The following is a 25,321-nucleotide window of genomic DNA, read 5'->3' on the forward strand; positions in this document are numbered from 1 at the left end:
TGCTTCACCAGCATCTAATGACTTGGGGCTGCTGGAATATTTACATCTGTGAAACAAGCAAATATCTATCCGAGAATGATGACTTTTCCCCTTACTCTTCTCCCCCTTCACCCGCCTCCTTCTCTGACAATTCTTGATATTGTGTTAGTTTTGTAAGATCAAGAATTCCCATCCATTGTAAATGACGGAATCGGTGTGGAATATCGGCAGGGAACTCACCAGGCCGATTTTAACTGCCTGCCTGCCCGGTTTCTATTGGCGGACAGGATTAAATTTGGCCCTTTTCGTCTTGGCTACTCAAAGCATAGTGCACCCTTTGATACCTGTCAACTGTGTGTGTGTGTGTGTGTGTGTGTGTGTATAACTGCTTTCACTTCTCTCCAGTGGATTTTGTTGGGTAATTGAAAATCTCAAAGGAAGAATTAAAGTTAAATATTATAGGCTAGTACTGCCATATATTTTAATAATTTGTCGTGGAGTCAGTTTAAGTACCTAGCTTTGAGACTCACTAGGGCTCTTAAGTATATGGAATGTAAATACATTTTAATAGTGCTGACATGTAGTCTTAACAGCTAAATATTGAAATCAGGATGCATTGTTAACCTCAGTTCCTCCCCTGATCTGCCAATTTAAAAATGTGTTAATTTTCTCGTAATATTTATATTGTCAATAGCTCACATTTGTTGGGGAGGGAGGCTAAACAGGGTTACAGTGGAGGTAGGGGGTTAGGATACAGGTCACGGTCATAATGGAAGGGATAGGAGGAGAGTAATTGCCTGAACTATGGCTGTAATATTAATGTTGATGAGTTGAGGAATCTTGCCAACATTAGCTGATCTAGCCTAGGTTGCCTTGATTTTGCTCCCTGAAAACCCAGCAACATCACTGGTTGCTTATGCCACCTGGCCATTTGACGGCATGATTTCCCTTACTTGGGCGTCACTTGACTTAAATGGACGACCAAGAAGGGTTTTTGGCAGTTGCTTGGGAAACTAAATTGTTTCAAGCTGTAAACTTTAACTGTTTGGGCACAGCCCAAAGTCCTCTTTATGTCATAAATATTGATCAATTTGAATGTTAAGAACACAGTGTTCATAAAGTTAAAGAAGGAAAATGCTGAGATCGTCTGTGATTAATGTGGTCTTAGTTGAAAAAAGAAATTAAAGCTACATCTGAAATGCTGAAGTCATATTGCTTGCTCTAACGTCAAAGACTACAGAAAATATTTTATGTTTTCTGAATTGAAACTTCATCTCAATTTTTATGATTTTCTTAACCTCCTTGGAAGGTTTTCTTAAAAAAAATAAATAAATCTTCCTTTTGAGGCTTTACAAGGCTCTTTTCAGGAACAGCAGAGTGGTCTAAATTATCTCACCACAGCTGTAGAAGAGGTATCCAGAAAAGCCCCGGCAGAAATCAGCCAGAAATATCGATCAGAACTTGAAGGGATTGTTGCTCGTTGGAAGAAATTGACCACTCATTTGATGGAACAGAGCCAGAAACTTGAGGAACTGATGTCAAAGGTTCAGCAGTTTCAGGTTGGTACAATTTTTGCAGTTTATTGTCATAGAATCATAGAAAGGTTACAGCATGGAAGGAGGCCATCAACCCATGCCGGCGCTATGCAAGAGCAATCCAGCTAGTCCCACTCCCCTGTCCTAACCCTGTAGCCCTGCAAATTTTTTCCTTTCAAGTACTTATCCAGTTCCCTTTTGAAGGCCACGATTGAATTTGCCTCCACCACCCTGTCGGGCAGTGCATTCCAGATCCTAACCACTCGATATGTAATAAGTTTTTCCTCATGTCACCTTTTGTTCTTTTGCCAATCACCTTAAATCTATGTCCTCTGTTTCTTGACCCTTCCGTCAATGAGAACTGTTTCTCTCTATCTATTCTGTCTGGACCCTTCATGATTTTGAATACTTCTATCAAATCTCCTCTCAATCTTCTCTGTTCCAAGGAGAAAAACCCCAGCTTCTCCAGTCTACCCACGTAACTAAAGTCCCTCCTCCTTGGAATCATTACAGTAAATCTTTTCTGCACCCTCTCTAAGGCCTTCACATCTTTCCTGAAGTGTGGTGCCCAGAACTGGACACAATACTCCAGTTTTGGTTGAACCAGTGTTTTATAAAGGCTCATCATGACTTCCTTACTTTTGTAATCTATGCCTCTATTTATAAAGCCCAAGATCCCGTATGCTTTCTTAACTGCTTTCTCAACCTGCCCTGCCACCTTCAACGATTTGTGCACATATACCTCCAGATCTCTCTGTTCCTGTACCCCTTTTAGAATTGTGCCCTCTAGTTTATATTGCCTCTCCTCGTTCTTCCTACCGAAATGTATCACTTTGCATTTTTCTGCGTTAAATTTCATCTGCCACGTGTCCGCCCATGCCACCAGCCTGTCGATATCCTCTTGAAGTCTATCACTATCCTTCTCACTGTTCAATACACTTCCAATTTTTGTATCATATGTAAATTTGGAAATTGTGCCCTGTACCCAAGTCCAAATCATTAATATATATCAAGAAAAGCAGTGGTCCCAGCACCGACCCCTGGGGAACACCACTGTATACCTCCCTCCAGTCCGAAAAACAACCGTTCACCACTATCTGCTTCTTGTTACTTAGCCAATTTTTTATCCATGCTGCGACTGCCCCCTTTATGCTTCAATCTTGATGACAAGCCTATTTTGCGACACTTTATCAAACACCTTTTGAAAGCCGACATACACCACATCAACCGCATTGCCCTCATTTACCCTCTCTGTTAATTCATCAAAAAACTCTTATCAGGTTAGTAACATCCAGAACCTGGCAATCCAGGTTGCACATTCATCCATACGTCACGACAATAGGACTCTGTTCTTTCGACAGGGTGCACAATTACAACTGAGATTGTCAATGTCAGTTTTATCCCCTGAAGCAATTAACTGGCAAACAACATGAATTGCATTTGAAAATGGAGCTTCCAAGATATCCTTGTATATATTTTTGTTCTCAGTAATTTTTGTATATTTGATGGGAATTCCTATTTACATGGTTACCTTTGAATGCAGCACACTTAAAAATCATACATTTAAATTCAAATTTTAAAAAATAATATTAAATATTCATTTATTGTAACTCATAATGGTCTGATTTTTGCCCCCCTTTTAATTTTGCTCCTTTAAGGTGCTTCCCCCTCCCCCACATCTTCCCACGTCATATGCTTTCCTGAGCTGGGAGAATGGGTGGGTGATTAGCTTCCAGAATACTACCGTAGGCATATAGCTTGTCATTTAGTGTTTCCCTTCTCTGTTGGAGGAGCCTAACATATACTCCCTGCAACACCCTTGACCACACAACTGAGATTAGGAACTTGTGTAGGAAAATATGGCTATGAACCCAAAACTGAGTACGCTGTGAAAGTGTGCTCTCACAACTAATGCACTGTGTCACTGCAATCTTTCATAATGTATCATTTTAAATATTTTTGAGGGGGCTGAGAGAATAGATTTTCTGTACATCAAGATGGTGGCTTGGGAATACTACAGGAAGGTGGGATTAGAATGGGCACCTGGTTGTTCTTCAAGCCGGCGCGGACACGATGGGCCGAATGGCCTCCTTCTGTGCCGGATCTTTTCTATGGCTCTAGGTTAAAAGCAAGGTAAAGCTACATCTACTCTACCACAATATTATGTCTTAAATCAAATTACACAATATGTCTGTGTTGGTGTATTACTGTACTTCAATTTTCCAATCTAAGCAGCCTTATAACTTTGAAGTGAGATATTGCCAATTAGTGCAGTTTTGTGTTGTGGACATGTTTCCACTAGGACCTGATTGAAACTTTCCAGACTCATTGCACTTAAAGCCCTAACATCCTGCAGAAAGGGGAAGTCTTAATTTGAGCTAGAGGAAAATCCAGGTTCCAGAGGTGAAACCAGAGTATGCAGTCCATTGAATCACCCAGTCCTTAATACTTTTGATTAAATGCAATGAGGCTTATGAAGATTGGGAAGGGAGGAATAAAGTAGGTTGATTTTTATAGCAACGAATACTGTAATTTTATACTTCAGGCCCAACCAAAATTTGTCATCTCTATCCTTGGCTTATTTTTCTTTTCTCCCTCTGATCAAATTATGTAATCGCACTCCTTTCCTCTCTAAAGTTTATCACTAAATGATACCCAATTGTATCCTGTCAGACCATAATTCTGCTGCTTGGAAAATGTGAACTTTGATTCAGCTTCGATCAACTCAGGTTGGAAGTGACATATCTCTTAAAAGGTTTGGAATAATCCTAATTGGCCTTTGTGTTGTGTCAGCCAATCATGGAGTAGATATTACTCTTTCCCCTTCAAAAAATATGTGGGGAAAGTTTGGTAGGTAAAAAGCATTTTAGAGGACAAGCACAAACAGTAAATTTGTGACATGCTGACCATTGATGAGATGTTCAAAATAAACATGCAAATTGAATACGAAATTACAATTCCATTTTTATACAATAGGGTTGGAATGATTTTTCTCCCCCCAATAAACTAAATTCGCTTTACCTCATTCAATTTGACCTGTAGCTGTGTTCCCGCAAAGATTGCAAGTATTGTAATTCTTGCAGTTGAACAGAGTGGGTAACGGCTGTAGAGAGTGCTAACAATATTGAATGGGTTAGAAAAAAAGATTGATTAAAAGTTGTTGAGACACTTTGATGGAACTTGTTATATGGTAATGGATCTATTCACCCTCAACTTTATAATTTCTTTGTGTTGAACAGAACGACTCAAAAACCTTAAGGAAATGGATGACTGAAGTGGATGTTTTCCTGAATGAAGAATGGCCTGCTCTTGGTGATTCAGAGGCACTTGAAAAGCAGCTAGAGCAATGTATTGTAAGTAAATTACCTGCAAGACTAATTTTAGTCTTTACAGAACGTGTGATAACCTCATGCATGAAACATCCATACTTCAAGCATAAATACTGTTGCAGGTCCATTGTCATATATTTATTAGATCGACAATTGCTTGAAGCTAAAACAGAGATTAAACAATGTAATTAATTAGCATTTTTCACTCATAATAATAAACCTTTGTTACTGTAGGTTTTGGGAATGTTAAAAAAAAACTAGATAGCTGGTGGGGAAATACCAGACCATAACTGAATGAAGGAGCTCCTACCGTGTAACACATGAGAGAACAACCTGAGCAACTTTCAATGTCATCAGAATATTCAGATTCGACTGTTGTCTTGTGTCTCAGACTCAGTCCTTTTTCTACTTTTCATAACTCATGCCATGTCATTCATGGCTGGCACCTTCTGCCAATACTGTTTTGGGGTGCATATTATGGTGGGGCAAGGAATGAGATCATGGCTTGAGTTTTAATTTTTGCTTTTTTACTGATGAAACATAATTGAAAACCCTAATAACTTTAGTGATATCTTCACATCATAAGGCACAGAAATAAGTAGAAAAAAATGAATGCATGTTTTAAAAGCCACAGGCTTTTGGTATCCAACTTACATTTTCAAGGGATTCCAATCCCCACCCACACTCTAAAGCCAGACTGGTCCAAAGCCAAATTGCTGGCAACCCTAGGCTTTTTTCCTTTTATTTGTTTTATCATGGATGAGGAGTGAAATTTGCAAATGGCAGATGATAGGGAAGTACGCATTCAAATAGAAACATAGAAAATAGGAGCAAGAGTATGCCATTCGGCCCTTCGGGCCTGCTCCGCCATTCAAAATGATCATGGCTGATCGTCTAACTCAGTACCCTGTTCCCGCTGTAGAAACATAGAAATAGATAAAGTTGACTTCAGACCTGAAGGTACCCAGCATCAAGAATAATATCAGTAGTAATATCAGTCTTTTTATGGTAACAGAGTGGAATTGCTCGTTATTAGAATGGTGTACTATTTTATAAGGACTAGAATATAATGCCTTGTAAACATTTGTGTGATTGACACAAAACTACAGATCGTCCTGTAAATTCACCATCTGTTTTCTACTGTTAATAGGATATATGTATGAAGTATTGTTGAGTTTGTTTGGGAACTACTGCACCAAGGAGTTAATAAAAGTATTGATTTTGACATCGAAGTGGTTAAAAGCAGGGAGTTTGAAACGATGCAGGAGTTTCATCAAAAGTGGTTGCCTGAACTGAATGAGAATTGTGAGAGAAGAAAGCCCTGCCTGAGGTGAACAAAGAGCCGAGGCGAGGATGAAGAGAGGCTGAATTCACTGTGCTATAACCAGAGCTTTGTTTATTATTTAACAGAGACAATTGAATTTCAATCAGAAGCTATTCTTATCTAAGCTATTTAAGACATGTAGACTTTCTCAGTATAAGCATATTTCTTTTTTTTAATAGTTGTCCATTTTTGTGCTTCATATTTAGATTTAAATAGATATTTGTTGCTTAATCTCTGAGTCTCTGGTTTGTGCCTTAATGTTCATCATTTCAAAGAGAATTTGGTAGCATGAGTCTGCAGTAAATGCAGATTACTGCAAATTGGGTACTTGTAAGCTCATTGGATAGGCACCTCGGTGAGGAAAGAAGATAGAAAAGCTTCTCAATTGTAGGGGGTAAATTCGGCTTATAGGAACTGCTGTCAAGCTGTTCGGAAAGAGGATCGTACTAAAAATACCAAAACTGTAACAAGAGGAAACTAAGCTTGGGCTGTACAGGCGACAGTGAGGCCAATATTGTTATTGGATGAAGAAAGACTGAATGGATCCATGAAAGTTAAAAGGTGGTAAGTGTTAGTTAGACATGTGCATGACACGGAGAAACTGCCTTTGCAGAACTGAAAGAAACCATTTTTCACTGCCCTATCAAAAAATATGGAGGAGATCAAGATGATGTGATTCAGTTTAAAAGAAGGCAAAGTTTAAATAAACTGTGAACCATATATTATAAAGCAGGGGCATATCCACTCCCTGAATTGTGGGGTAATCTCCCCTTCACTTCCTGAGACCTTGGATAGCTCCAGTGTCTTTACACCAGCCCCAATCTCAAGTTCCTTGCTAATCACTGCCTCATTGAGGACTAGACCTGGATGACTGGGCTTGCCTTCACCACAGGTGACAACACCTTTTGCCTCAGTTAAGATGGGTCATTGCTGGAACTTGCCAGCTGTTGCGCCATTTGTTCTTTGCTCCCAAATGAGTTAGCCAGTTCAAATTTCCTGAGCTCTAGGAAGCTGCCTCATGAATCATTCCCTGGAGTGTTGGAAATCTAAATTGACTGATTCAAAAAGTTGTTAAAGGAAGCAGGCTGCTGGCTGGCAGGTTCTGGCAATGAGCCTACCTACTCCAACTGAAATGAAGGCAATTGGGTAGAGCTCAGTTCCTTGGAGGCTTCGAATGTAGATGTGTGCTGAGTACAATCTTTAGAAATCAGGCAGACAGGGAATGCCAGGCACAGCATCAAGGATTTGGGTAGGAAGTTTCTCAGTGTGGCTTCGGTGGTCTTTCTAAAATCTTGAGTGTGTCTTGTTTTAAAGAATGACGGCACCCAATGAGTGTAAGGCACTCATTCAGTCTCAGGGTTCTGCCAACATTCCTATACTGCTTGTGCTTTTCTCGATGTTCCTGATATTTGAACCACTGCATTGAATTAGTAGCTTACAGCTCACTGACAGTCATTTATTATCCTCTATCTGTTAATTAGAATGGAAATATTAGTCGTGTTATCAAGTGGCAAAAATCCTATCTCAGTTGTACTTGTGGGAATAAAGAATCAGACCGAGTAAAGGCAAACTAATGACATAGACTTTTACACATTGCTACACCAAACCAGAGCAATCCCACAAACGACATGTGAATCCTTCCTACAGATTCGAATTTAATTTCAGATGCTTTTGGAAGATTAACCTCTAAATGTTCAATTTACTTTGATATGTGCTGTGCTTCTTCAAGTTTGCTTTAACTTCTCTCACTACATTATTGGTACCAGAAATAGATGGGTTCCCCAACTTAGCTGTAGGTTTCACTGAACCATCGCGGTTCAGCACCAGTCTTCATCTGTGTGGTTACATGCGTGTTCGAGTAGTTTTGATAATTGTGTCATGCTTTTTTTTTCAGGCACTAGTAAATGACATCCAAACTATCCAGCCCAGCTTAAATGGTATTAATAAGATCGGGGAAACCTTGAAAAGCAAGGCTGAACCTGCATTTGTGGGCAAATTACAGACTGAACTTACTGAGCTGAACGCATGTTGGGAGAACATCTGTAAACAGGTGAGAAGTACGGTCTCGGAAAAGCAATGTAATGGTGTCTTAAGATATCCATGCTCTCATGCAGAGAAGGGTGGTAGTGGTGTTGAATCGGCATTTTCCATTTTTGTATGTACTAAAATTGTTGAGTCTCCAACTGACTATGGCCGTGAATTTCCTCAGAGCTGCTCCCGCTTTGCCGCTGTATCGTCGCCGGAAGTGCGGGTGGATACCCTGCTTACACACGTAAACAACGTTGTTACCTATCTATCAACGTTTATAGCTCAAAGTATGCATAAAAGATCAAATTATCTGTTCACCCAAGAGTAAACTACTGAGTGATGTTGGGCAGCGGTTTTGTTGTAAAGAGATTAAGACAACATAATGGTTTAATCTGTCATGCAGCATAATGCAGAGTATTGAGCTGTCATCACGTAGCAGTCAATAAATTCAGTGTACAGTGGAGCTGGCATATATGCTTGTTGAAGAGTGGTAGAAACTAGCCGTCCCGTCAAACTTTTCAACATTGTTACAATAACAATAATCTTGAAAAATCGGGTGCTCATTCAATTGTGTGGTAATTGGTGGACAATGGTGTAAGGGAAGATAGTAAACAGGCTCATGAATTGAATATATATAATCATTCTGAGCCAGAGGTTCCCTAGTTTGATTATATGCTGACATGGTCTACTATACGTAAGCAAAAAAGATAGGATTTACATCATATTGATGTCTGTTGAATCCCATAAAGTGACAAGAGCTTTGGACTTATCAAAATCCACAGCAAATTCTTCCACAGATGTATTTTTCTAATTTGCTCTCATTAAGACACTTTTTTTTGTGGTATTCCTTTTGTTGTTGATTGTATAGAAAAAGTCAATGCAAGAACAAAATGGGATAACCTTTTCACTGAAGTTATCATGAGGAAGAATTTCAGTCCCTTTGTGTGTCTGTGTTTACAGAGAATCCTGTAAAGTTGACCTATTTTGATTCAAAAGGGTCTGTAGAAGAGAATGGGATCATACTGAATTCTTGGCATTTACATCACTCTCTAACAATATTCTGTGAACATGTCCAGTGTGGTGAAGACAAGTAGTACGGTTTGATAGGCAGCTCCAGCATTTGTGGTTCAGTTCCATTCTCTGCAACTGTTTGATAAACATAGTAGAACTTCATAACACTTGTGTGGAGAATTAGCCCTGGGAATAGAAATTCTGGTGTAGACTTGCCGCCAGGCATAAAATGAATTTAATGGAAATGAAAATTAGGCGGTTTCTACATTGGGTGGCCAATCTGCCATGCCAGTTTTACACCCAAGCAGCAAGTTGAAACTCTATCCTCCCATCTCCAAGACCCTTTTGATGGCTGATTTGACAAAGACCAGCATGTAGGTGAGCCCATGGAACAGTAACCCAGCAAGAACCAATACCTTCAGGAGAGAATGGGAATGAAAAAAAAACATAGGAACAGGAGTAGGCTATTCAGCCTCTCTAGCCTGTTCCGCCATTCAGTGAGGCCATGGCTGATCTGTATTCTAACTCCATCCACCCTCCATGGCTCCATATCCCTTAATACCCTTGGTTAGCAAAAATCTATCGATCTCAGTTTTAAAACTATTAATTGAGCTAGCATCCACTGCTTTTTGTAGGAGAGAATTCCACACTTCTTCCATTCTTGCATGGCCTCCTGAATGGCCTGGCTGTGATTTTAAGGTTATGTCCCCTTCTCGTGGACTCCCTCACCAGTGGAAAAAGTTTCTCTCTATCTACCCTATCAATTCCTTTCAAAATCCTAAAAACCTCAATCAAATCACCACTTAACCTTTTTATAGTCCAGGGAATACAAGCCTAGTTTATGTAATCTCTCCTCATAATCTAACGCCTGGAGCCCTGGTAGCAGCCTGGTGAACCTGCGCTGCACTCCTTCCAAGACCAATACATCCTTTTTAAGGTGCGGTGCCCAGAACTGTACACAGTACTCCAGATGTGATCTAATCAGGGCTTTGTATAGCTGTAGCAAAACTTCCTCTTTATATTCTAGCCCTCTAGTTATGAAGGCTAACATTCCATTAGCCTTTTTGATTATTTTTTGTACCTGACCACAACATTTTAGTGATTTGTGTACATAGATCCCTAAATCTCTTTGGACCTCCACTGTTCCTAGCTTTTCACCAGTTAAAAAATACTCAGATCTATCCTTTTTTGATCCAGAATGGATGACCTCACACTTACCTGCTTTGAAATCCATCTGCCACAGTTTTGACCACTCACTTAATCTATCAATGTCTCTTTGAAATTTTATGCTCCTGTCTATGCTACTTACTATGCCACCATTATTTGTGCCATTGGCAAACTTGGATATATGGCTCTCAATTGTGTTATCTAAGTTATTAATAAATATAGAGAATAGTTGAGGCCCCAGCACAGGCCCTTGTGGGATAACACGAGTCACTTCCTTCCAATTCAAATACATACCTATTATCCCTACTGTCTGTCTTCTACCGCCGAACCAATCGCCTAACCAGGTCAATAATTTGCCTTCATTTCCATGAGATTTAATTTTAGCTAACAGTTTCTTATGTGGAAACTAATTGAATGCCTTCTGGAAGTCCATATAAACTACATCCAGAGACATTCCCATGTCTACTAATTTAGTTACTTCCTCAAACAATGCAATTAGGTTCATTGGACATGACTTACCATTTGCATTACCATTTGGCTCTCTCTTATCAGCTCAAATTTCTCTAAGTGCTCGGTTACACTGTCCTTAAATATAGATTCCAATCACATCCCCACAACAGATGTTAGACTAACAGGTCTATAATTTCCTGGTTTCTCTCTCTCTCAACTTTCTTAAATAATGGAGTTACGTTTGCAATTTTTCAATTTAAAGGGACAATTCCTGAATCGAGAGAGCTTTGGACGGTTATGGCTAAAGCATCTGTAAGTTCATCTCCTACTTCCTTTAAAGCTGTCAGGTGGAAACCATCAGGTCCTGGGGATTTGTCAGTCTTTGGTGTTGTTATTTTTTCTAATACTGTTTTCTTGCTTACACTAATTTTAGTGAGTTACAGTCCTTGATTCATTATTAGTTTCCTGGAATGTCAGGTATATTATCCTCTTCTACTATGAAGACTGACACAAAGAATTATTCAACATGCCTGCCATTTCCTTATTTTTATTTGCAGTATTACCCCCATCTGTTTTTAAAGGGCCCACATTACCCTTGACTCCCCTTTTTCTTCTAATATAGTTCTAAAGACATCTTGTGTTAATCTTGATATCCCTCATTAATTTCTTTTCATATTCCCTTTTTGTAGCTCTTACTATTTTTTTGTCTTCTTTGCTGTTGGCACAAAAAAAACATATTCTCCCAGTGGCAAACTGGAATCGCAACTCAGCTTCAGGTCATTTTCTTGGTCTACATAAACATGACAAGTATTCAAATTATTTCTTATTATTTGATTATTTACAAAGTATGTCACAGGCAGCAGGTGGTGATGGGGTCTGCTGACTCTTTACACTGGCTTACCAATTTGCATTTGACCCTGGTGCTATTTAATTTTTTTAAATTTCCCCATTTCCCTCCTCTCCTGAAGGCAGTGACTCATATTGGAGAATGGTTCCAGAGGCATCAATAATACTGTTACCCCCTGCCCAAGTAGATAGTTTTGTGTGAAAATGGACAATGGGTGTCGGTGAGTTTTTCAGACAAGGCTGATGTCATAGACCAGAGCATTCTTGTCCTCACCTAACATGAACTGACTAACGAGAATCACTGGATTCCTTTCCCCCTTTGATAGTTCAAGGAATTCCAAGGCTGATTGTAGCAACCAAACTGCTACCCCAACTGAGAGCAACTAACTCAACACAGATTGGGGATTGAGCCTGGAATCACCCTGGGTTTGTGTGTCTTCGTTCCACAGTATGTGGAGCATTTCCCCACTGAGCCATCAGAGGAGCTATGAAACTTAGACCTGGAGTTTCCTCCTGATTTGTGCCCAGATACATGTGTAATCTGGGCGCAAGCAGGTTTAGCAGATCAAAAGATTGTGGAAATTTGGGTATAAATGAGTAAATAGTCTAAGTGTTTAATGCTAATGAGTTTAGTATTTGTGCACCTTTTTGGGTTTTAATGCGACACGATTAAAGGCAGGTCTATGCTGGTTAGATTTGGCAACCTTGTTTTAAAATGTCAAGGACAGCATACCAGTACACTCAGTTCCTAGTTTCCTCAAAGTCATGGCTTTTAATATATAGTTTCTTATTAAGGAGATGGATTCAGGTTTTTTATGTTATTTTTAATGGCTAGAAAGTGATAAATCGCAATGCTGTTTCCAACTGGCTTGTTTAATCATGCAAACCTGTTGAATACATAATAGCTCTCCAGAGCAATTTCATTCGTATATGAGCTTTTTGCCAGTAGTTTAGGTTGTTGCACATGCACAGTGTTAATGTGTCAAAAGGCACTAATCTTCAAAACATTGCGTTTTGCAGAATTATAGACAAAAGAAATTGCAAAGCTTCCCCACAACAGATGTTAGATTAACAGGTGTATAATTCCCTGGTTTCTCTCTCTCTCAACTTTCTTAAATAATGGAATTACATTTGCAATTTTTCAATTTAAAGGGACAATTCCTGATTTGAGAGGGCTTTAGAAGGTTATGGCTATAGCATCTGTAAGTTCCTCCCCTACTTCCTTTAAAACCCTGGGGTGGAAACCATCAAGTCCTGGGGATTTGTCAGTCTTTAGTGCCGTTATTTTTTCTAATGCTGTTTTCTTGCTTACATTAATTTTAGTCAGTTCCACTCCTTGATTCATTATTAGTTTGCCTGGAACATTTGGTATATTATCCTCTTCTACTGTGAAGACTGATACGTCAACAAGTCTGCCATTTCCTTATTTTCATTTGCAATGTTACCCCCATCTGTTTTTAAAGGGCCCACATTAACCTTGACTACCCCTTCTCTTCTAATATAGTTCGAAAAACTTTTTGTGTCAATCTTGATATTCCTCATTAGTTTCTTTTCATATTCCCTTTTTGTAGCTCTTACTATCTTTTTTGTCGTCTTTGCTGTTGGCAACAAAAAAAATCATATTCTCCCAGTGGCAAACTGGAATCGCAACTCAGCTTCAGGTCATTTTCTTGGTCTACATAAACATGACAAGTCTTCAAATTATTTCTTATTATTTAATTACTTACAAAGTATGTCACAAGCAGCAGGTGGTGATGGGTTTGATGACTCTTGACACTGGCTTACCAATTTGCATTTGACCCTGGTACTTTAAAAAAAAAAATTAAATTTCCCCATTTCCCTCCTCTCCTGAAGGCAGTGGCTCATATTGGAGAATGGTTCCAGAGGCATCAACAGTACTCTGCAACCCCCTGCCCAAGTAGATAGCCTTATGTGAAAACGGACAGTGGGTGTTGGTGAGTTTTTCAGACATGGCAGATGTCATAGACCAGAGCATCCTTGTCATCACCTAATATGAACTGACTAACAAGAATCACTGGATTTTGATCAGGACTGGCAACCCTGACCGATTTTTATTCCTCCCACTCCCCCTCCACTTTTGATCGTTCAAGGAATTCCAAGGCTGATTGTAGCAACCAAACTGCTACCCCAACTGAGAGCAACTAACTCAACACAGATTGGGGATTGAGCCTGGAATCACCCTGGGTTTGTGTGTCTTCGTTCCACAGTATGTGGAGCATTTCCCCACTGAGCCATCAGAGGAGCTATGAAACTTCGACCTGGAGTTTCCTCCTGATTTGTGCCCAGATACATGTGTAATCTGGGCACAAGCAGGTTTAGCAGGTCAAAAGATTGTGGAAATTTGGGTATAAATGAGTAAATAGTCTAAGTGTTTAATGCTAATGAGTTTAGTATTTGTGCACCTTCTTGGGTTTTAATGCGACACGATTAAAGGCAGGTCTATGCTGGTTAGATTTGGCAACCTTGTTTTAAAATGTCAAGGACAGCATACCAGTACACTCAGTTCCTAGTTTCCTTAAAGACATGGCTTTTAATATATAGTTTCTTATTAAGGAGATGGATTCAGTTTTTTATATATTATTTTTAATGGCTACAAAGTGATAAATCGCAATGCTGTATCCAACTGGCTTGTTTAATCATGTAAACCTGTTGAATACATAATAGCTCTCCAGAGCAATTTCATTTGTATATGAGCTTTTTGCCAGTAGTTTAGGTTGTTGCACATGCACAGTGTTAATGTGTCAAAAGGCACTAATCTTCGAAACATTGCGATTCGAAATATTATAGACAAAAGAAATTGCAAAGCTTCAATGAGCAGCATTAAAGTAAAACTTCAGGATGTTTAGATTGTTACTTAGAACAGCAATAAAATATAGAAAATGAGATTTATAGATAGATAAGAAACATAGATAGCCATTTTGAATTTGCACCTGAGCTACATGCACTCCAGTAATCTGAACGGCATGATCTTGTGTTCCAGTGATGCAAAGAAGCAAACATGAATTTGTATTCTTAACTCGGAGCACGTCTTGAATTACTTAAGACTAATTTTGCTATTTTTTGTTTTGGTCAGCCAAGTGTTTGACACACACATGGAAACACCTTCTAAAACAGTGGTTAGAAGAATATGATTAGAACATGTTGAGCTAATATTGCCAACAGTAATTTCTACCTCCAAAACTCCTTCCATAAAGAGCAATTTGATTTTTTTTCCCTTTTCCCATAAAGAAAAATGTCTATGCCTTTCTTAGGAGGGCGTAGCTTCACTCTCTTGCTCTTCCCCTTTTTCTCATGGGTGTGCTAAGGAGTACAAGTCTGCTGACATTATTAATGTTTGGAAATGATCCTACTGGAAAAAGAGATTGCACCAGCCAATGAACTTACTAGTACCATAAATGTTTGAAAAGGACATTCTCTGGAAGACACAGCATTACTAAGTTGTGACGAAATCAAATGATGGCTGAGTTTGCTGCTTTGTATGTTGATAATTTTCCAATTTCTACCCGATTATGTGAAACATCACAATCTTGTTGGCAGCAAAATGGCTGCAGGTTACTGTCATGGACACTGGGGGAAAACTTTGAGAATCAGCCTTCTCTCTTCTCACTCACTGACCCAGTAAGTTATTCCATTAGCTGAAACCTCCAGCCATGTAAACACTAAGCTTTCCATTATCTCTCAGGTTTTATTTTGCCATAAGGACACACCATATATACTGCAGCAAACGATTTGTTGGAATATTTTGTGCGGATGTTTTCTCTTACTAGCTTATTTGCAGCAGCTGCATGCCCATGTCGACATGACTATTAAAGTTATCCTTAAAAGTGGAAAGGTCTTCCAATGGAATGGCCAGATTATCACAAAGGCAGAGAAAAGTCCTCAATAATTCTGAGGCCGATCAGGCACACTGGCTTAAATCTGACCAAACTGAATTAGGAGCTACCTGGGCACCACAGAATCTTCTTCACTTCTATGCTGCAAATTAGAAATACTAGTGGAGAGGGTGATGCAATTGATTTGCATTGCAGTGAAGTTTGTTTAACTGCTTAAAAGTAACCTCCTGCCACCCCGCTACATGTAATAAAATCTTGCTTATGGCTGAATGAAAGGTCCTAAGGTTTCATCAGTCTCATAAAAATGAGTGGTTTTCTTTCACCTGTGAGGATGATTTATCACCATTCACCAGCCTGCTTGCACCAGTGTTTATGAATATGCTGCTGGCTGAGTATAAATATGGTTCCAGAGGGCTGTAACTGGGTTCATACGTGGCAACCCTCCCTAAAGGAAAGCTTTTTTCAATTCCTAGACATTATAGGCAAAGGTGAGAAGACAGCAAATTGATTTTAAAAAAAATTATAGACTTTTTAATATGTGCCACATAAAATGTCCTGTGAAATGTAGACAATTAAAACTGCCTTTTCTTCAACCCGCACTAAATAGGCATACGCCAAAAAGGCTGCATTAAAGGGTGGACTGGATAAGACTATGAGTCTCAGAAAAGACCTGTCCGAGATGCAGGAATGGATAACACAAGCTGAGGAGGAATATTTGGAAAGGGATTTTGAATATAAAACTCCCGAAGAGCTGAAAAAGGCTGTGGAAGAACTCAAGGTAAAATTTAGTTAGCAAGTTTGTTTGTATTTTTCATATACACTTTATTTCAGTTTTAGTAGTAGGGTGGTAATGCATAAATGCCCATCACCAGCATTTCCCGCTCTCAGTATTTCCGAGTTTCTATTTGACAGATTTTGTTGACAAAAATCGGTGCGATATTTAAACGTCTCATACAGTCCTGAGGTCACCCTTGAATGCTGTCAGGCACAGCTGTTCTCTACATGGGCGAATGATCACGTGGTCCTTGTGCGTGTGAGCAAATGTGAGGAACCCAGTGGTGCATCAATAAAAAATCTCAATAGATGGTTGGATTAATCTTGCATATGCTGGGAGGATTAGATTGGTTTACCTGTCACCAGCAATAATCCTGGGGGGTTTACAACAAGCTGCTTTTATATTGCACGAGTCCTAGGAGTAGGGTTTGAACTTAAAACCTTGGGACTCAGGCAAGCATGCTGCCAATTGAGCCATATTGACACAACCATGCTGGAAAGGTACTCAAATAAAATGTCACAATCAAAATTTGCTGGGATGGGTTACTCCTAGACCCTTCTAGAAGATACATCTTGTGTCTTCAGTGTTTGCAGCCTCTTTAGGAATTCTAATCTGCACCTGCTGCAAAACATACTTTCATTAATTTTACTTTTTTTCCCCTGCAATGTAAATGTTTAAACACATGATACATGAGCTACATGGGGGGCTGTTGCTCAGCTTTTTGCTTGGTCAATATTATAGTGAACATATCAAGCTCAAAGACACTATGAATGTTTTTCTGAGAGGCCCCCTAATAACAAGATAAGATGCAAACGATTCTGCAACACGATGATATAAATCAAGTTGCTTATGCTTAATCCTTTCTTCAGCTCCTTCTCGACTATTATCATCTTTTGTCGTGTTTGGTTTGCATAGCACGTTTCATTATTTTAATATTTTATTATATTTGAACAGGCTATATGGTGACTTGAGACTGTTGAGCCTCAAAAGGGTTGCAATTTAGTAGCTAAAATAGGAATCTCATTACCTTTTTAATGAGGTTTCCTTGAGATGAGTGAAGCATTGAAATGCTTATTTTATCTAGAGCTATGAGAGTGTACGTTAAGGATAATGCATTTAACACTGACTCTTCATTTAATATTTTACCCCCCCCCCCACCATTCCCAAATGTTAGAACATTGAGCAATAGTTGTTATAAATAAAGACAGATTAAAAATGCAGTACTACTTAGGACTTGAAAGAAGAAGGAGTATTTTGGGGAAAAATCTGTGTAACTTGCGCAGCTAACACCATTAAGTGCTAACACTAACATCTGAGTGCTTTCTTATAAGCACCCAACATATGCATTGGGAGGAAATAATTAAGAACTGCTGCTTGTCATTGCTAAGAAGAAGTTGCTGATTATTGGGATACCAAGATATTATCCAGGCAACCCATCTGTGTGTTTCAATGGAAACTCCTCGTGAGTTGACTTCTTAATTCTGATCAAACAGTAGTATTGTTTTAAAAAAAAACTCATCAGTGACCAAAAAACAAATAGCTCTTCGGTTGCTAAAGAGCAGCAACTGACGTTGCTTAGTAACAGCATGATGAACAACCAAAACTTAATTATGTTTCCATGGCATTATGGATTCTATTATTAATCTGCTAAAGTAGTATAGAGTACCATGTAAAAAATAATTTCTGTGCTAAATGATAATTACATGTTGTACAGTTGCAAGTAGCTGATGGCTTAAACTAATGGTAAGATGGCTTATTCTGTTTTGTAAGGATAGTTGGGACTTGGTGGGTAAGAAGCAAATGATTAATGTTCGGATGCCATTCTGATTGATTTGGAGAACACTTATGTGATGCTGGTGGAGTGGTCATCATAACCTCAGTCTATTACCAACTCTAAACCTCAAGTTGTTTGATAAATGCCATAAATATGAGAAGCCCATACATGATAGAAACAAGATATCAAAATGGTACCTGCTGTTTCAGGGAAGGCATAGAGGAAATGGGTTACAAGTATCTCCCTATTTGCCTGGTAAGAACTTTTGAGATCAGCAATTTTTTTTAAGCCAGCCAACACAGGCTGGTAGTCTACAGACAAACACTCCCACCCCTGTCATGTATAGAAGATCATTTTGTATTGAAGACCCTGAAAGGGATTTGGACAGTGTTTGTAATAAACTGAGATAATCAGTTTGATCTGACTTGTCGGCCTAAATTTTCTCATTGGTATTATTTTAACACTGGTATTAACCCAGTTAAAATGAATGGGTCAACACTGGAGTTAAGTTAATGCCTGTCAGAAAAGCTATGCTGATGTCTCATGATCACTGAAGTGAACCACTGGAGGTGATTTTAAACCCCAAGAATGGGTGGGTTGGGAGCGGGTGGGAGTTGAAAATAGTTGTTTTTTTGGGTTGCAACTGCAAAATTTTCAGACTTTGCATTCCTAGTGGGAAGCCTGTACTTTTATGCGTGACATTAAACCCGGAAATAAAGCTGGGTTGTGGTCGCAACCCAAAAAACAACTATTTTCAACTCCCACCCACCCCCAACTCACCCGTTCTTGGGGTTTAAAATCACCCCCATAAACTCAGATCACTGTACGGTTCCTGTTTGAAGTGTTGATCACAGTTATAATCAGCTGCTGTAGCGCCATCGTCAGATGTCCCAACCAGAGTATTTAATCCCAATGCTTGTATTAATATTAAGTGAAAATTTATATTGAACATTGATTGTAAGCTGTCTGGTTGTGGAAGGTGGTCCCCAGTACAGTTAATGTAATATTCTTTTCAGTGGTAACTGAATGGTGTTAACAGTACTTCTCTGAGAGGCTACAATCTGGATGTTGCCGGTGTATAGGTAAAACATGGGTGTAAAATCCAGCTCTAAGTCTTTCCCAAATAGATGCTTCAGGAAATTCCATCATTTTTAATCTGGAATTTCAGCACTCTTTTAGCTACTTTGAGTATGAAGAGGAAATAGACAGGAAGCAGCTCTGCCACAGTACCATTCAAGTCTCAATATTTCAGACTCTTTCATTAGGAGTAGGAGTTCTTGTCATTTTTAAAATATTGGATAGTTCACAATAGTGGGGTGGGGGGGTGGCGGGGTGGGGGGTGGTGGGGCTACTGGCAGCTCTTTGCTATTATTTCTCTGGCCAGACAAGTGACTCCAGGTCATGGTCCACAAATAATAATAATGGCAAAAATAAAATTTTAGAAGTTATGGTTTGTTTGTTCTTGAATCTCTACTCCCCTCCCCTCAATAAGATATTATGAAAGGGATAAAATTTCACCTAGTCTCTGTGTCTATAAATTGGGTCAGAGATTTTACAGTCGACTGCTGATAACCACTGCAAATATCTGTTTTCCTATGGATCATCAACAATCTATTTTCTCAACAACCGGTTGAATTGGAATACAGAAAATAGCAATGCTTTTCTTCCTAGTAGTATTTTCTTAACTTGGGGAGCGGTGTAGAAACACACAAAAGTAGCAGTTATGTTTGGTGCAGTTTGTAATGGTGAGCCCTCATTTGTGTAGTTACGTGCACTTCATTTTACAGAGAGCCAAGGAAGAAGTTTTACAGAAGGAGGTGAAGGTGAAGCTCCTGAGTGACAGTGTTAACAGTTTCATAGCGAAGGCTCCACCAGCAGCCCATGAAGCTTTGAAGTCTGAGCTGGACATGCTGACAGGCAACTACCAGCGGCTCTGCAGCAGACTAAATGGAAAATGCAAGACTCTTGAGGTCTGTCCTTGGATTGCAACAGGCCTTTACATTTATTTTCATCAAGAATGTTACTAAAAAGATTGTGAACTACTTGTGAATGAACAGTTATTGGTTATATATGTTAAGTAATGTGAAAGAAAACATCAGTGCTTCAACAAGCTGGGGAAAATGCTCAGTATGTGTTTTAAAGGGGTATTCTTTTTTAATTTCTGGGATGTAGCGGGCTATTTGGGAGTTGGTGAAAATGGGTGACCACAAGAATCCATTATTAGTTGTATTAAATAGTCAGGATGTCTCTTTATCAAACACTGTAATACGGGCTGAATTTCATAGAGGGATTTGTAGTTTCCAATAAAACATAATTCCCAATTTGTTTGTCTTTTTGTGTGTGTGCGAATGAGGGGGGAGGGGAAAAGAAAAATAGAAAGCAGTTCTGCTGATTGGTGTATGTATCTCCTATCATGGTGAAGACGCATTCATGAGACAGTACCTGCATGTCTGAAGTTTCTTAGATTTGGTTTGGTTAAAGCTTGGTATTATTTTTGAAGGGTGCAATGTGCAAATCCGTATATTATCAAAATGTTGCCAAGGCTATTCTGCCTATCCTTCAGTGTACTGATGAGCAGAGACTCAGCCTTCTCTGATCAAGTGATAGTGAGATATCGCCATCATTCAAAAGTCTGTGTTTGAAATTCCTAGCTTTCTGACTGAAGATGTATCGGCTGGGTAATATGCTGAATGGACAACTAGCATAATTCGTACATAATGCATAGCAAAAGATTCCACAGGGGCAATCTAATGTAAAAATAACCCTTTGAAAAGTATGGTCCAAAGGGTTCAAAAAGTGATAGATACTAAATGCAGACTCATTTTACATTTTGTGCAAAGTATTTGTTAACACAAATGTTGCTTATTTTTCCACTGGTCTGCTCATTTCTATACAAAGAACATTCCTGTACTTTTGGAAGATACTCTACAATTGAATAGGAAATTTGTTACATCCTGTTGCTTGGTTATTGTGCATCATGTTTTATTTTTTATTCAATTTCAGGAGGTGTGGTCATGTTGGTGTGAATTACTGTCTTACCTGGAGGCAGAAAATCAATGGCTTGATGAACTGGAGCTTAAACTCAGGGAAACAGAGAACCTTCAGGGAGGAGCAGAAGAGATCTCTGAGGCACTTGATGTAAGTAATTTTGCCTGCAGACATACTTGCATGAATCCTCCATATAGTATTCATTGAAAAATCCTATTAATATGAAAGAAATACAACTTTCAAATGTTACAATTTCATCCACATGTAATAGTTCAATTTTAAGCAATGCTGTGCGATGAGTTCAATTTGAACATTACTGACGGTTCCTTTTTAAATCTGAGTGGTGAAATAATCAAAATACTGGAAGTCTCGATCAATTTTTTCTAGGATATAGAAAGGAGCTGTTCTGTTCAAATCTAAGCATTTGGTTCATTTCAAACTGACTTCTCAAATAAATCAGCTTGAAACTCCTAAAACAGAGAAACATTGTTTTGAATTTTCAAGAAATAGTGGAGATTAATTAAGCTCCCACAGTGCTAAGAAATTGAAGAAATAGAATCGCTGTGTTATTCAAGAGTTAGTTACAAAGGGTTAGCTTATTTCTTAAAAGTTGTGATCTACTCGGAGTTAGAAGAATGGCTACTGTGAATATATAACTATTACTTTCTTATGTGCTTGTTTGTTTATTTGCTTACTATTTTAAACTTAAAAGGAAGTTTTATGTTATGCTGTACTGCCTTCAAAGACATCATTGAAATCTTATGGAGGCATAGGTAACTCCAGTAGCTAAACGCAATTACCAGACAGGATTTGCTGTTCATTTTCCTGGGCATTTTCCAAAAGGTTACCTAGATCCCAAAGCAAAGATAGACAATCTTGACAGTGTGGGGACTTGGGATTCACCCACATGAATGATCTAAGGTATTAACGTAGAAATAATGTAGGGCACACAGATTAGAAAAACATCACAACCACCCTAAAGAAAAACAGATTATTTGGTAATTCATTCATTTGATGGACGTTGCCAAGTTGGCTGCTATGTTTGCCCACATTATATATGTACACTTCAAAAGTAATTCATTGATTGTAAAGCACTTTAGGACATCTTAAGGATGCAAATTCTATTTCCTTCTTCTCCTGCAGAGCCCAGCAACCCATCCCTAACTCCCCAAACCCCCACAGTTGACCTTCTGTTGCTTCCAGAACTCTGATGCACCACTCCCAGCCCCACATTCTACCCCTTTTTCTGGTTTAGTTCATCAGTTTTTGCAGAAAACATCCTCTGTTAGAAGTTTTCACCCACTGGATTCCCCTCTCAGTACTCCACCATTAACGCAACCCCTCCCAGGACACCTCCACTCTCAACACAACACTCCCACTACTCCCAATCCCACAGACCTCCACCCCTTACAAATATTCTTACTTCTACATCTCTCCTTCTATACCACACCAGTCCCCTCGCTAGAACTCCAAACCACCCTCATAATACAAGTAAACCACAACTTGACCCCACCCCATCTAAATTCCTTTACACACCATCAATCATTAGCCCTGGTAATAGATTGTATGCTAAGTAGCATAAAGTTGTGGTTGTGTAGTGTACAAATATTTGTATTGGGGGAGTGGGAGCATTGTTTTGGGAGCAGAGATATCCTGGGAGGGGTAATGTTCAGTGGAAATGAGAACCCTCTCTTACTCACATGACCCAACACTGCCTTTCCCCCCTTGCAACAGTATGGTCTCTCTGTCTCTTTCTTCCACAACTGAAACTTACAATCAGAAACTCCCTCCGAAAAGTAGCTATTAAACTTTGTGGTTTCCAAATATAATGGGAATGCAACCTAACCACTACCATTGGGGAGAACAAAATGAAATGCAACCATTCTTTACTGGACCACTTGTCCACAAACTGTTATTACAAAGCCTTTGTTCTCTTGACAATTATTTGGGACATTTGTATCTGTACCAATCGTAAAATATTCCCAACAGCAATATGTCTTGTTGATGTCAAAAACAGTACTTTGACAGATGCATTAGGCAGCACGGTAATGCTGATCTCTGCAGTTATATTCATCAATTTGAAAGTAGTTGGTGCAAGCAACAATATACAAAATAATGGTATTCAATAAAATGTGCTGCTGTATTAATTGCTCATGGCCCAAGGTTACTGGCAATTAGTAGTTAAACTTTGCATGATAGCTAAAAGATTTATGTATCTAAAATGAACTGAGAATACATCACTTATTGCCAACAAAGGATAGCACTGCTTCAAATAGAACACTGATTTAGAAACAGTTGCCAGGGACCAGAGTAAGAATTTTTCTCACACTAGGAAATAGAACTGACACGTTCAGAGACTTAAGGTGTAGGCGTTGGAGGGTAACCTGTAACACGTGGCTGTCCAATTTTTTTTAAAATTGCAAAATTAAGGTATGTTTGAGTCCTTGTTTGTGTGTGAATAGGTCAGTACACATACACACATGTGCAAGGTATTCTATTTCCTTTTATATTGCTGTGAAGTCGGACCTGATCTCACTGGAGCATGAATTATGTGGTACAGTGCCACTTCACTGAGCCTATCGTCCATTTGAAATGTTTTTCTAATCAAAATATTTACAAGCTTATCTTGGCTATGGGCTTATCTCCACTCTTATTAAATGGTCGGAAGTTGATAAACTGTTTTGATGTCATCTGAATTCATTGGTGTGTTACAGCCTTGTATCACATTCTAATCTATATTATATATATTTATGTAAAAACACAACCTACCTGATTAAAGCTGTACTTTTTTGTCATTTAATTCTTATGTTCTGGATTTGTTTCAGTCCCTGGAAAGTGTCATGCGTCATCCAGATGATAATCGAAATCAAATCCGTGAGTTGGCGCAGACACTGACTGATGGTGAGATCCTGGATGAGCTGATCAATGAAAAGCTGGAGACATTCAATACTCGTTGGGAGGAGCTGTTACAACAGGTGAGGCGGCTACACTGTTGTATGTTCAAGTGACTTATTAATCCTTAGGTGAAAGGTGTTTTTGAAAGGGCTTCATGGCACTGAGCCAGGATCAAGTAAAACAAACCTATCTGAAAGACTTGAGCCCCGATATTTAAGGGGAGGCAGGGAGGGAGTGGGGAGCGGGTCAGCGGCCGAGAAACCCGGAAATACCAGGAAGGCGGAGGTCCTGCCGAATTTAATGGCAGGACTGCATTAGAATTTTTCACTCCATTTTCCGCCCGTCAGCTGGTCAGATTGAGAGGCTGGCCACTGCCGGGCAGGAAAGCCTGCTGTACAAGACCGCAGCTGGGGACCGCTGGGAATGGTCCCCGGCAACCGGAAGAAGATCGGGTCGATGTGGGTGGCTCGGAACGCAGCAACAAGGAGGAGACATCTCTGGGGAGGAGAGATCGTGGGGGGGAAGACATTGCTGGGAAAGAGTCGCTGGATCATGGTGGGAGGGGAGTCGTGGGGGTGGGTCTGAAGATTGCTGGGAGGGAGGCAGATCGCAGCATAAGGTTTGCTTGGGGGCCGGAGGGGAAGCACTCCTGCTCCTCCTGGCCCACAAGCAGTGCTGGAAAAGCACTTACCTGCTGGATCTGGTTTTAGCCTCCCTTGAGCTGCTGGGTTTCCCAAGCCCTGGGAAACCCAGCACGCCACTGTCAAATTCAAACAGCTGCCAAAATCTGAGGAACGCAGCCTCATTAACATATTATAATGACTGACTCGCCTCTCAAGAGCAGTTTACTCGGCCGTCCACCAAATCCGCCACGGTTAAACCGGAAGTAGGCACGTTCATGGCGGGTTGGGGTCACGTTTCCCATTTTTACCAATTTAACCGTGGCGGGGGGGGGGTTACAATTCCCCCCTTGGTCTTTTTATGCCAAATTTTTTTATGAATTGTGCTACATTTCCGCACTTTCTTGGGCATCAGTACAATATGGATTGCAAATTATTTGCAGTAACATAGTAACAGTTTCAGGCAAGAGAACACCTTGGTGCATCTGGCCCACCTATTCACATTATTTCCTTTGATGCATTTCTAATAACCCTTATACAAGGTGCAAATATTATACTGATCTGTACAGTTGGTCAGCAGTAAGTATTGATAGGGTTCAGGTCATTCATTGGCTGAAGGACTAGATTAAGTCGGGAGAGGAAAGGGTGGAGGGGGGATTGTAAGGCATTGAATATGGACAGGATTTGCTCAGTCTGCTTTACGTGTGATGTTGGGGCTCCCCTATTGTCTGTATGTCACAGAATTC

General features: G+C 39.6%; 1 protein-coding gene across 13 annotated transcripts in view; it reads left to right on the plus strand.

The window, feature by feature from the left end:
- dmd (dystrophin) overlaps positions 1 to 25,321 on the plus strand; it is a 1,591,310-nt gene that overhangs the window by 721,054 nt on the left and 844,935 nt on the right. For all 13 annotated transcript variants that reach the window (XM_067992781.1, XM_067992785.1, XM_067992782.1 and 10 more), the window contains 7 exons: positions 1,326 to 1,538; positions 4,754 to 4,867; positions 8,062 to 8,217; positions 16,131 to 16,301; positions 19,860 to 20,042; positions 21,076 to 21,210; positions 23,886 to 24,035. In XM_067992781.1, the coding sequence (XP_067848882.1) occupies positions 1,326 to 1,538; positions 4,754 to 4,867; positions 8,062 to 8,217; positions 16,131 to 16,301; positions 19,860 to 20,042; positions 21,076 to 21,210; positions 23,886 to 24,035 (1,122 nt within the window). The remainder of the gene's footprint in view (positions 1 to 1,325; positions 1,539 to 4,753; positions 4,868 to 8,061; positions 8,218 to 16,130; positions 16,302 to 19,859; positions 20,043 to 21,075; positions 21,211 to 23,885; positions 24,036 to 25,321) is intronic.

The sequence above is a fragment of the Heptranchias perlo genome, chromosome 11 (genome assembly GCF_035084215.1).
Source record: "Heptranchias perlo isolate sHepPer1 chromosome 11, sHepPer1.hap1, whole genome shotgun sequence".
Taxonomy (NCBI): Eukaryota; Metazoa; Chordata; class Chondrichthyes; order Hexanchiformes; family Hexanchidae; genus Heptranchias; species Heptranchias perlo.